General features: G+C 35.4%; 1 protein-coding gene across 1 annotated transcript in view; it reads right to left on the bottom strand.

Annotated features, from left to right (window-relative positions):
• Positions 1 to 13907, bottom strand: part of LOC134754292 (proton-coupled amino acid transporter-like protein CG1139) — a 139070-nt gene extending 125163 nt beyond the window's left edge. The window contains exon 1 of the mRNA XM_063690523.1: positions 13711 to 13907. Coding sequence (XP_063546593.1) covers positions 13711 to 13779 — 69 coding nt within the window. The 5' untranslated portion in view covers positions 13780 to 13907. The remainder of the gene's footprint in view (positions 1 to 13710) is intronic.
• Positions 13908 to 14139: the final 232 nt, after the last annotated feature.

Raw genomic sequence — 14139 nt, 5'->3', positions numbered from 1 at the left:
GGCATAATAATTAATCGAGTAAAAATTATCCCAACAAAAACATAAATGTGAAATGGAAGCCAAGTTGTGTCGTTGTTGACTCCGGCGATAAAAGAATTGAGATCTATATGTAGAAAATGTATGTGCTGTGTAGAAAATCCTGAAATTATAAAGGATTTGTCTTGGAGTTTGTACGTATAAATAGGCTATTATATTTTTGTTTGTTACATTTCTAAATAATAATAAGCCCGCAGGGCAGCTTGTGGCGAGCTGTTGGGGAGTAACGACCCCACGGACCCGAGTGCTCCCGAGAGTCGGTCAGGGTCTCCGTCTCCGGCGTGTCTTCATCGGTCGGAGTGGACCCCAAGGGGACCTGCAGGACTCTCAGCTCTGGCTTGCCTTCATTGGCCGTCCAGAGAGGAGTCGCTAGAGCTATATGCTCCAGGGGTGGAAGTGAAAGATGCATAAGACGCGAGTTGGCACAGTGGCTGGTAACAGCTACTGGGTAGAAAGCGGCGCACACCTCTCGACACCCCAGAGCCGCTCACATCCGTGTTGCTCCTGGTCGTCTTCACGACGGCAGTTTCAGGGGCCCATCTAGTCGGCGGCGAGTCACCACCTGCCTCGATAACGTGTACAGACATTGTTATGGTAGGTGTCCGGACCTCTCAGCAATAGCCCAATCTTTTGACCAGCCAAACTTCAATACCATAACCGGCACTCTTTTCCACTGTGTTTATAATAGCCCCTACGCCTGTTGGGACCGATTTACGGGTATCTTTTTGTACCCGTGAATGGGTTCTAGCAGGTGTATTACATAACAGCAAACTTCTCCAAAGGGACTCTACGTGTTGGATCTGTATCCCCACGCACGCCTATCAAATGACCGGGATGTATATACCCGTGAGTTTATACGAGATACAAATAATAATAATAATAAAATTCCGCCGTTAATTTTTAATTTAAATGCGAAGGCCGAAGGCCGAGCTCCGCGTAGGGCCGAAGGCCCGAAGCGTCCAGGATGTTAGTGCTCTACCACACAATAATACTGGGGTGTCCCATAAGTGAAGAGATAAATTTATTTTAAAAATATATAATAGAAGGTTAATAACATTAAAAGTAATCATTTTGGTGTGAAGTAGTCACAAAGTTAATTAAATTATTAGATTGATACCGAATTTGCTCCCACGTCAACTTAAATTATTATTTTTGGTTGGTCAGGATTTTGCAACCACTCCTTTGGCCATACAAAGTATTTCGTAAAAAAAAATTGGCTTTTGGTACAAATTTTTTGGTCCTAAGTCACATCTATACGACTGAATGGAAATTAATGAATGGTTGTACGGAAATGTTTCCTTCATGAACATCATTGGGATTCGCCGGAACAATCTAGGTTCAATCGTCAATTAATCGTTGAGTATTTTCTTCAGCTAACTTTTATAAACTTCTTGGTTATATACCTCTTTTGGCATGTTCCTCTCGCTGGTCCTTTACATATCTAGAAGCAGTTTGTTGCACATATGGTTTTAAACCTAGCTCGTTCTTTTTTCATTCTGGCGACAGACGACTTTGATACTTACTTTTAATTTATCCACTGCCACTGACGGACGTTAAAGGAGTCTTATCAAAAATAGATAATATTCGGTTAATATTTCGAGGTACCGTGATTTTCCTGCTATTTCTAACTGGAAACTTCTTAAAACTAATCTCACCCGTTTCTTCATAAAGTCTTATTATTCTATATAATTATGCTAGTTTGTCTAGCTTTTACTTCAAGAAAGTGTTTTTTGTGCGTGTTCTTTTTTAATATGAGACTCGTAAAATGAAGGCAATTGTGAAACTTGTGAATCTATTAGCAAGTGCTTCATATTCTGATCATCCCTTTTGAAAAACTGATATGCAATAATGAAACTCCCGCTTTAAATGACAGATAACGAAATCGTAGATGCAACGACACCAAAACTTTTCTTTTGTTTTATTAATACTCTCAACCAGTAAAACTTTGAAAGTTGTCTCTTTACTTCTGGGACACCCTTAGTACATGTGTCTAAACGCGAAGGCCGAAGGCCCAGCTCCGCATAGGACCGAATGCCCCAAGCGTCCATAGTCTACCTTGTTGCCAAATATCAAGTTTCTAAGTCATCTGGAAGTGGGTTAGGTTTTTAACCGATTAAGTCCTAAATTATCAATTTATGGTCTTTTCCATCGAATTATCGATCAATTTTTAATTTTGAGATTTTCCCCTGTATACACACATAATAATCTACCTTGATGCCAAATTTGAAGTTTCTAGGTCATCTGGAAGTGGGTTAGGTTTTTGACCGATTAAGTCCTAAATTATCAATATATGGTTTTTTCCATCGAATTATCGATCAATTTTTAAATTTTGAGATTTTCCCCTGTATACACACCTAATAGTCTAGCTTGTTGTCAAATATCAAGTTTCTAGGTGATCTGGAAGTGGGTTTAGGTTTTTGATCGATTAAGGCCTAAATTAAGTATATGGTCTTTTTCATCGAATTATCGATCAATTTTTAATTTTCAGATTGTTCCCTGTATACACACATAATAATCTACCTTGTTGCCAAATTTTATTTTTCTAGGTCATCTGGAAGTGGGTTAGGTTTTTGACCTATAAGTCAGTCAGACAGTCACAAATATGCCGATTTTTTAACTTGAATTTTTCAATAACTGTTTGAGCTACCTTGATGAAATTTTGTATTCTGGACAAGCTAAGGGGGTTGAATAAATTTGCCAAATTTCATATGTGCAGGTTAAACAGGTTTCAAGTTGTGAAGGGGTCAAAAGTAGCTCGAAATGGTTCGTGTAATATTACACACGGTTGCTGCGTCGCCAGTTCCTTTTTTTTTAACTTGGCTGGACACGCTACCGCGTGTCTATATCTTATTGCAAAAGATGCTTATTGTAGAGTCAAGTAAAAATATATAGATGTAAAAATCGACATGGAAAAAATCAAGATAAATTATCTAATCACTTTTCAAGGAACTATTTAATTTGATAAGCTACTAAACTTATGGGACACATTCAGTTTCAACCTAGGGTAGGTACATCCTATTATTTTTTTAATTATCAAGCACGAACACTAACTTTTGTTAGTATGTATGAATGTTTAGGTTATATAATTTTTGAAAACCTGACTTGGTATTTTCTGAAAATATGAAAAATAATATCAAAAAGAAAGTAATAAAAAAAATAACTATAGTATCTCCAAGTAATTTCAGGAAAAACGGAATAAACGACAAAAGTATTAAAAGTAAATGTAAAAGATAAACGCCGATAATTCAGCTTCGACAGTTAGGTAAATTTATCTTTCGATGTTAATTTGCACATATGCATATCGGTGAAATGTCTCTAACGACATTAAAAGTTATTACTAGGGCAGGTAAAATAATCTAACCAACATTGAATGGTTAAATTGTCATAAGGCAAAATTATCCAAGTGAAGATTAAACTGTATACTGGCAAATAAGTAAAAATCTCTATGGTTCATTATGTGGAATAACTTCATCTAATCTCCACTTTTTAAAAAGTCGTCAAAAACTAAGTCGTTTAGTGATAGAAATGTGTCCGTGATTTTCTAAATGACCGACTGGATAAGCGACACTAAAGTCGTCAGATTGGTACGAATCCTAGTCCATTCGACGCAGAAAAATTTGGCGATTCCAACGATGTATATACCTTAACTCAATATCTCTAAAACTGTCGCTTATCCCATTTCTCCTTTCCAGCGTCGATATACAATTGAAATAAAAATGTGCTTCTTTATAATATAAGTTAGCAATATGGTGTAAGAATGTTGTGTTTAAGTAATACGTGAATCGGGTACATAATGTACGAAAAATTGCCAAAAAACATTATTGTCGACATTGCACACTGTGTCGACATTTGTATGCCACATTCGACATTTGTACGGCTATTTTGACCGTACAAATGTCGAATGTGGCATACAAATGTCGACACAGTGCCATACAAATGTCGTCATCTCTTAAAAAATGCCATAAAAATAAAGAATAGTGCCACAGAAATTTTAATACTGCCATAAAATGTCTAAAAATATTATATTACATTTCAAGCGCACCTTACAAATAGTTGAATATTTCAATATAAATGTCGATATTTAAACGTCCATATCTAGCTAACTATAAAAAGTAGTGGTGCCTCGAATATTATATTTTTTGTTGTTTAAAGCCCTTCCTAAAACGATGATTATAAATCTGATTATACAAAAATAAAATATTGCCATACAAATGTCGAAAAAACACCCTCTTCGTATTGGATGACTTTATGCTTAAGATGCCAATCGCGACGAAAAAATATTGATGATTGCTGTGAATTCGACGAATTATAAGTAGGAATAGGCAGATTAAAAATGAAATCTGGCTCCAAATTTTTCGTTAATGACACTGAAAAATCAAATAGATATGTACATAATAGGCCTTTTATTATGTAGACACGTATCTATCCGACTGCGCAACGGCGGATGTCGGGTTATGTTTCTGATTACACCTCATACCGTTGATGTAAGTACTTAACATTTTGTTAAAGAACTGCAGGGCCAAACGTAGTCGAGATTAAACACTAATGAAGCAACATCTCGAAATGTTCCATATTGATTAGCTAAGTGCTAAGCACTTAACTGGAATGTGGTGCAATAAATCTAGGGTTAAGATATGATAATACTATTACTTATTCTGTGCTTAAGATATGGTGTACTTATGGTCGTCATACTTAATACGATACCTGTTTAAAGTTAATTTAGATTGCAAAGCACCCAAGTACAACGTAATTTTAATATGAGTAAACACCTCTTCCTTGGAGTCGAGGTTAAGGCCCTGTAGGCTCAGGGCTCAGGTTCAGGTTCTTCTCTCACTTCACTGAGCGTAAACTTAAGCGAAATGGCTTGGCTGAGTGCCCGGGACCGCAATATAATGTTTTCGAATTTTAATTTTTTTAAAGTTTTAACAAAAGTAATCAAACATAATAATGTTCATTTTTAATTAAAGTAAATTTTCATATTTTTACTACTTTCATATTTTTAAGTAGTTTAGTTTTCTCACATTTGTGTCCATAAGTTATAACTATCAACATCAACGCATCAATAACAAAAACTTGAAAAAATACTATTAGTTTTATTTGGATATGAGTAATTACTAATTTACAATCATGTAAATTAAGGTATTTGAATTTTTCGAGTATCTAGCTTTAACACTATACTAACTAACCAAATAGAGTATGTAAATGTAGCACTGTTGTAAAAATCGTGATTTGATATGTCAAAAGTATTTAGTTAGGTATTTTATTTGAGATATTAGTGAATGAACAACACATGAAAAACATGTTTGATTCACCATGATATTGGCCTGCTCGGTGTGATTGTGATGTGGTAGTTAGCGAATCTGAGTGTGCGCGTGTTAGCGCCTCCGCTCCACGCGCTGGTTGATGCAATATACCTAATTAGCAGTTCTAGTAGCTTTCAGATACCTGGCCGTGCCGTGTACTGTTCCTACTTCTATGTAGCACTGACATGAGCACCGTTTAGGCGCACCAGTATGGCCTAGATACCATAACAACTACACATACATAGATAGCTACATGTATGCACCACACAGCATGCGTAATGCAACACATCACATGCCTTATGTACTTACTCTTAACAAGTGCTTAGGGCACGCAACGCAAGCAATGTACCTACTATGCAGGGCAGGGAGCCGGCGAGGTGCTACATTACGCATTACGCATATATACTATATAATATGTTATGTGGTTTGGCCTTAAACCACAGACTCTGCTATCTATTAGAGTTAAAAAAGGTTATACATATGTATATTATATTAAACATACAAAGTATATGTTTATGATTTCATTATAATATAGGGTATTTGACTGTATTTAAAATAAATTACATATTTTACACCATGCATGGAATAAATCACCAGAAGATTGATAGAGAAACGTAGACAGCAGTTGTTTATAGACACAATTTCTATTTTAAAACCCGTATTGTATTATTAAAACTATAAAGAGTATGTAATTTGAATGTGACGTCACGTGCTAGTGTTTCATATAAATTCCATAATAGCAAAATCGTTTTGACAGTTCGAAAAATTAAATTGATTTGAGTATGAGTAGTAGTCAAATACCCTATACCTACCCCCTTATTCATGAAACTACGGGCCTGATTTAGTTAAATTATGCTTTATCCGTTTCTTACAAATACATCGGTCAAAATGACAGATAAAGACAAACGATTCATAGCTAATTCAAGCCAGTAACGCGTTTATGAATAACGCCATCTAGTATTTAATTTGTAAATAGTATGTAGTGATATCGGTTAATAAAATTAATCTCAATTATAAAGCCTGCACCTACAACCGTCTCTTTTCGGTCCAGTGGTTGACTGATAGAGAATGCCTTAAGGCATTAAGTCCAGCATTTGTACTTATTATTTTATGTGCAATAAAGTATAAATAAATAAATAACCTAAAGACGAAAACTCTTAAATAACGATATAATAAAGGTTGTCCCAAAAAGGACGCAAGATTTGAAATTGATGAAAAACACATTTTTTTTTGTTATAATAATACATTTGTATATAAAATTTTGAAATACTCGTACATAAAATAGGGTTATTTCAAGAATAATACGTCAGGCAAATGTCCTCCTAGGCTTTGCTGGCACATACGCACTCTTTTGTCAACATTTTCTATGACCATTTTGCATAGATGCGGCTGAATTTCTCCGATGCAGCGTCGAATTTCCTCTTTTAAAGCATGAGTGGTTGTGGGCTTATTGGCATAGACTTTAGACTTTAAATAACCCTAAAAAGAAGTCTAAAGGCGTTAAATCGCAAGATCTAGGGGGCCAATTCTGATCATCGAATCGAGAGATCACACGACTAGGAATTTTCGAAACGTACCCGCCAAACTTTTATTACTTTTGAAATATTGTTCAATAATAAAAACGCGTTGATCTTTCGTATAACCCGCCATATTTACAAACCCTAAACATTCAGTTGTCAAATAGTTTATTTTAGGGTTGCCAGCACTAAAATACAAAAATGGCGGCAAATTGAAATCTTGCGTCCTTTTTGGGACACCCGTTATAAGTTAAACCTGCCTATCTTTGCCTTTCTACGTCAATATACCTTCATTTTTGTGCGAAGTTAATTACACCTTGTTAGTATGCATATAAATATGATAATTAGCATACGAGTATCATTAAGAGTTAAAAAGTGTTCGTAATTTATAATGTGTGTGTAGTGCTTGGTCGTCGTCCATGACATGATTAAATATATTTGGAAATTAGCCACATAGAGGAGGTAACCTAATGGCTTTTCTGGTACTACGAGTACATAAGTAATTACTAGAGGCGATTCATATGTAGCTACTCGTAACTAGCTAGTTAGCTAGTACTTGATAACCTGAATGTAAGTGAATTCTCAACTTGTTGCCTTTGGGCTACGAATCTGTTAGTTACCATGCTTGCTTAGCTTTTTATTAGTTATCACAAACTATATGTATTTGCGCCTGTGTCTGAGTGTTAGAGATAGTAGGTAGGTAGGTATTTATTGCAAAAATTATAAACCTATGAAATATTCATTGAACCCTTATACTGTTTTATTAATGAAACTGATGTTAAAACGTTAAAGTAATGCCTACTGGTAGAAGTGGCAGAACCTATCCTATACGAATTCGGTGTATCTAAATACTAGCTGTGCCCGCGGCTTCGCCTGCGTGGAATTCGGTCTGTGTCATGGCGAAGCAGACGCTTACGGGGACCTGTAGGCGCTTGAAGTGGAACGGGAAGTTGCTCGGGATGAGGTGGATGCGCGGGATGAACACGGCTTCTCCGGCGCCACACTCCGTCAGGATCTACGCCTACATATGTATTGCGTACGATGTCTTTGGGATCACAATCGAGACTCGCGCTGGCTTGCCGCTTCAGCCGAAAGCGAAGCGACCTGCCTGGCTAGAGCGCCACTGAGTCTCTCACCGTGGTCTTTCTCAGACTCCTGAGACCGTGCCCCTTTCGCGAGATTCGATTTTTTTCGGGAAGGCATAGTAACGCGTATAAATCCCAAATCGTTTGACAATTACTCCGCAAACGACATTTAAGTACCCACCTTCGTGGCCATTATTAAGAGGAAAGGGCACGGCTGCTTCTCCATACAAACGCAGTCTCCATTTTCCTCTATCATTATGAAAATATTTTTAGGTACATAATTTGATGTATATTTACCATAGCCGCCACGCTACGTTTTCTACGTTTGACTTTTTTAGATTTTTTGATTATTGTAAAAATTAGGAACGAAAAACGGGTTTCATGCAATTTTTTTAATGCTTCTAACTTTTATAATAACTAATTAAAAATTCCAAAAAACACAAACGTACACGGGACATAGCTGTGGTTGATACGCAACTAATTGTGTCAAAATATTTTGAATAATGTTAATATCAAGAGAGGAAAATGAAGACTAACAGTTGTACGAAAAGGTAATTTCGCGCGGGTCCTCCACTTTCGTCTTAAGTGCTTAAGGGATGCGATACGTATGAATGTGGATGCGATATAATTACGATTAGGTATAATTCATGATGGAGAAAATTAATAATTTTAAATAATTAACTATGCAATTAAACGCGTGTTGATATGCGTGTTGATTTTACCACTATGTAACTAAAAATATTTGATTACTTAATGTTTACTCTTCTCCCCAAAAGATGGCACTGTGCAATATGTAGATATTAATTTATTGTCCAATTAAAAAAAATATTGTTGACATCCGTACCCCCCCTTCTAAACTTAGAGTTAATTTGGCAAAATCCTTCCTCGGTGGCGTACACCAGTACACAGTACGTTGTGACATGAATAGTCACAACGTAGTGATTTTAGCGCCATCTGTTAGTTTGGCAGGGTACTCGATAGTCGTGGCACATATTTGGAGAAAAAGTTTGCACCTCCTTCCTAAGTAGCGCTACAAGATTCAGGTGCAACCTAACTCAATTAGTCGAGTGTGCTCAAGCGATAAAAATGTCAAATACGTCGTTCTCTGAATAAAAGATTTCCTTTGGCAGAATTAATCCTGGTGTTCCTAAGATGTACCCAGATTTTTGATGTAGGGGGGTGGGGATGTTTAAAATTAGGTTCTAAGTCGTTTATTATCATTTTCATCGTCATGTAAATCAGTTCAGGCGGTTATTGATTCCCCCTACATAACACCTTCCTTTTCAGTTTTAAGGTAATTTTTTTATGGGATAAAAACTACCCTAGTTCTTCTACGGGACTCAAACTATCTCTATACCAAATTTTATCTAAATCGGTTAAGCGTTTATTGAATCCCATACCAATTTCCACCTCCCTTTTCACACCCTTAAGGGATGATGTTTGAGATTAAAACTATCCTATGCTATTCCCTGGGACTCAAACTATCTCTATACCAAATTGGAACTAAATTGGTTCAGCGGTTTAAGCGTGAAGAGGAATAAAAAAAAAGTATTATTTTTTCATATTTTTTGTGTTTTCACTCCAGAATGGTGTCATTTTGATATCATAAATGAATTCGGCATACCCGATTTATACAAAAACGATACCTAATTTGGCCTAGTAGCTTAAATGATATAGTTATCAAGATAAAGTTTTTAACCCCTTTTTCACCACCTTGGGGGATGAATTTTTAAAAACGCTGAAAGTAATTTTCTTGCTTTTTAATATAAAACCTTTTTGCAAAAGTTTTAAGTTCCTAGCTTAAAATAAAATTTGCACCTCCTGACAAACTTTCATCCCCTTTTCAACCCCCTGAGGGATTAAATTTCCAAAAACGTCGAAATTACTTTTTTTGTAATCGTCTATCATACCTTTCTAAGAAGTTTCAAAGCATTTGTAATGTATTCAAACTTTCAACCCTCTTTTAACCCCGTTAGGGGACGAATTCTTGAAAACGCTGAAATCACTTTTCCTGTATTATAATAATATACCCAAAGATTCAAGTAACGCACTCGAAAAAAAATTTGATCTCTATACAAACTTTCAACCTCTTTTTCACCTTCTTAGGGGATGAATTTTCAAAAACGCTGAAATTAGTTTTCTTGTAATTCAATAATATATCTTTTCACGAAGTTTCAAATTGCTAGCTTAAAATAAATCTTGAACCCCATACAAACTTTCATCCCCTTTTTAACCCCCTTAGGGGTAAAATTTCTCAAATTTTTATAGCCTACAACCTGGCCGTGGATTTTTTTCGACAGATTAGTAAAGTTTGCATCAAAATCCTTTCAGCCGTTTTCATTTGATGCGCGGTCAATTAAACAGACAAACAGATAAACAGATAAACAGACAAAAATTCTAAAAACTGTTGGAACGTGTTCTGTTATCGATTCTAAGTATCCCCAACCAATTTTTTTTCGAATATCTTCCATGTACAGACTTTCGACCCTCTTCCGCTTTATTATAGAAATATGTATAGATGAATATAATTATTGAAGTTGTAAATTACTATTACACAATTTGTCCCCGTAAGCTTGTGCTATCGATCTCACTGCGATCGTACGTTAATTTACCACAACGAGGTTCAAAGAATAAGCTACAGCCCAGAGGCGCGCGGTTGGCGCTATACTCGTATTTGTGTATCTTTTGCAGATATTTTCTCGTTTGAGTATGAGTAGATCATGCGTTTAGTGGAGGTCGTAAATTATAATAAAAATATATTCCCTTATGCATTATATACTTTACAAGCCTCAATTAGTTAATTAGTGTTTTATCTGTTTCTTACAAATAAATAATATACCAATATAATAAGTCAATTCGACAGATTAATATTTATAGCTAGAGCTTGGTATGTACTAAATTGAGGCGTACGGCGTACAGTGTGTTTATTTTATAGTCATTTTTTATCCGTAATAAATAAATATAAATAATGCCATTTAATAGATAACTTATAAAATTAAGTACCTACTACCTAGTCTACCTACATATAAAATTTTGGGAATTGTTACCTACCTATTAGTGTTAAACTAGTATTATTTTTCGAAGATCGAAGTTTTCTCAAACATTACGTGGGAATATCATCATTATATATCACAATCACAAGCGCGCCACATCCAAATCAGCGCTCTGCAGTTTTTTATTTTTTGGCCACAATAACTCCGATATAGTGGTTAACGGCTATGTATGATGAACCCCCGTGGACGTCAGCTGCCGCTCCGTTGGTGGGTTGAGGAATGGCAGCCAGTGAAACACGCCAAAAAATATTTTCATCGCCTTCCGCTTGATACTTTGTCAGATGATAGTTTAGATGCTAATGTGAATAAAAAAATGGTCAGCCGGTTGTATCTCGGTGGACCGTTAGCTGGTCACATGAACATGCGCAAAAAAATCTTTTCAGTCATCGCATCCCATTTCATTATACTTTGTCAGATGGTAGTTTAGAATTTAGATGATATTGTTAATAAAAAAAATCGTCGCCTGGTTGTATCGCGGTGGAAAGACCGTCAGCTGTTAAAACATTATTGTTAGTTTAAAAATAATATTAATTGATTTAGCCGTTAAGTAGAAATAACCAAAGTTAGCCGCAAAATGGCCCATTGTATTATTTTTATTACGGTGAAACTAAAAATTTTAAGAAAAAAATTAAATGTTATAATTGTTGAACAATGAATAAGGATTCATATATATTTTTTTCATATTTTTTTTGTTTACCCATTTAGAAGAAATACGCTCTAGATCGTAACAGTAAGTAAGTATATAGTTTCTAAATTAAAGAGGTATTATTTACCATTATAATAATTTACCGCCTCCACGAAATGCAAGGTCTATTCGTATCTGAACAAGAAAACATTTGTAAAATACGAACTAACTATTGCGTTATACCATATATGTACTCATATTATCGTTGCGGTGGTAAGTAGTACGTTTTAGTTTTTCCTTTCGTCTTAATTTATAGTTCGCCAAGAAAAAATACGACAGGCCGTTTTGGTCTTTTTACTAAACGGCTTAATCAATTGTAAGGGTTATTTATAAATAGTTTATATTTGGATTATGCCTACTTTCATTTATGATTAGCTTATAAAAGAATATCAATTGACTCTTACTTGTCACTGTTCTTTTTCATCATCAACCACCACCAATCAATGAGAGTTTATAAATAAATACCTAAATATCTATATACAACGTAAATTGATAGCCTATATTAATGAATTAATTATTGTTTTGTTAGGAATCGAACTATATTAAAAACGTTAAAATGGCAATATGTCCGCGCATGTTAGAAAACTTTTATTTTTATATTTCAAATGAAGCTTTCTCAAACATAAGTGGAAACATTGTCATTATTTTCGTAATAATAGGCTGCGAAACACCGTGTTTAGCGCGCTAAAGCGCGTCAGAACCAAATAAACTTTCTGCAGGAATTTAGTCTTTGGCCACAATAATTCCAATTTTATTGCACTTGGGCTCAGCACAAGCATACAGAGTACAAGGAAGGCACGGAGCGACGAGCGACAAAGCCTCCTCGTCTCAAAGCTAGCACACGACTGTCGGCCACGCTTTTTTCGAGCTACATACGCACGAAATGTTGAATAATGTCCGATTTCTTCAAAAAAGTATTATTTTTTAACATTATGAAATGTTGCATTTGTAGTGGCTGTTAAAACATTTATTTTAGTTTAAAAATAACTTTAATCGAATAAACCGTTTAGGAGATATAAGCAAAGTTAGGCGCAAAACGGCCTGTCGTAATGTTCCTTTTGTGGAGAAACTATAAGTCACAGGGAAAATGTCAAACGTTAGGAATGTTGTACATAAAATGTAGATTAATATATATATTTTTCATAAGTTTTTATTACACCGTTAAGCAGATATATACTCTAGAAAGTAAGAGTTTACGGCTAACAATAGCGACTAGCGCCTTAATTCATTGTAGGTACGAGTACATTAACAATATTTATGTATGCTTGCTTTTAAGCTTGTTCCGCATAATTAGCCAAGTTTCACACAGTTTTCTACTGCATGAAATACACACTACGGGAAAAGATATTAAGTAACACTAACATTTTGTTTCACAAATATATAAAAAAATTGGCTGCTTTCCAAACTCAAACAGTACACACTAGGAGCGATTACAGACGCTATTCGTCTCAAGAAAATCGGTTTCGCTGCTGCCGATACCAAATCGGTTTTTTTATGTATCATATGGGAACACAATTATATACTTTATAATAGGTATAATTTCAAAAGTTTATGAAATTCAAATGCGGTATTAAGAAATACGTAATTTTGTTATCGTACTATTCTGCATGCTTTGCAATTGAACTTTTCTTCAGACGAAGCTTTAATAATTTGTACTCACGTGACATAATTTATTTTTGTTATTAACAAATAAAATTCTTAAAATATACTTTCTAGCTAGATCATTCTACTTATAAATTAAAAAGTGTGCGATATTGACATTGCTCTCGAGATGGCTGTGCGGGTAGTGTAGTGGCTATTTCGGGCTGACCGTGAGCGTCTAGCTAGCCATTCATTCCGCACAGTTTATTTTGCCGATCACCTAACTGAAAATATCCGTGCCATTTACAAAACGTAACATTCTACGTACGCGACTTTAAGACGTCTCAAAGTGAAATAATAAATTACATTGCCCAATGACATCTTCCTACCCTAATTTTAATACATAATATATTTTGGTAAATAAACAAAAGCTTTTTATTTGCCTCTTACCTTTTTATTTTGGCGTGCTGGAGTAAGGCCCACTTGGGAGCCCATCTCCCCTAAAATATTCTTCGGCATTTTGGTCACTAAAACAGTTTGTACACAGTAAAATCAAAGTACGCGGTCATGCACTAGTATTGTGGTCCAGGCGACGCGAGGCGCGCGTCTTGCGCGCTGGTTAGCGAATGAGAATGGGCGCGCGACTGCGTCCGCACAAGCTTATAACGTCGTGAGCGCATGTGACGTCACATACGCACCTTTTCGCAGCCTGCACCCTTTTAAATTAAATTAAATTAAATTAAATATTCGTTTATTTCAGGCCTGGGGCCCATAAAAATGTTGTTAGTAACAATGCCTTACTCTATATTAGTATATACAACAAGTAATAACAATTAAATTCTTATTGATTAAAAGAAAATGCAAATAAATACTACAAAA

Source organism: Cydia strobilella, chromosome Z, assembly GCF_947568885.1.
Source record: "Cydia strobilella chromosome Z, ilCydStro3.1, whole genome shotgun sequence".
NCBI classification, from domain to species: Eukaryota; Metazoa; Arthropoda; class Insecta; order Lepidoptera; family Tortricidae; genus Cydia; species Cydia strobilella.
The sequence above is the reverse complement of the archived record's forward strand: the minus strand, read 5'-3'. Positions and strand labels throughout refer to the sequence as shown.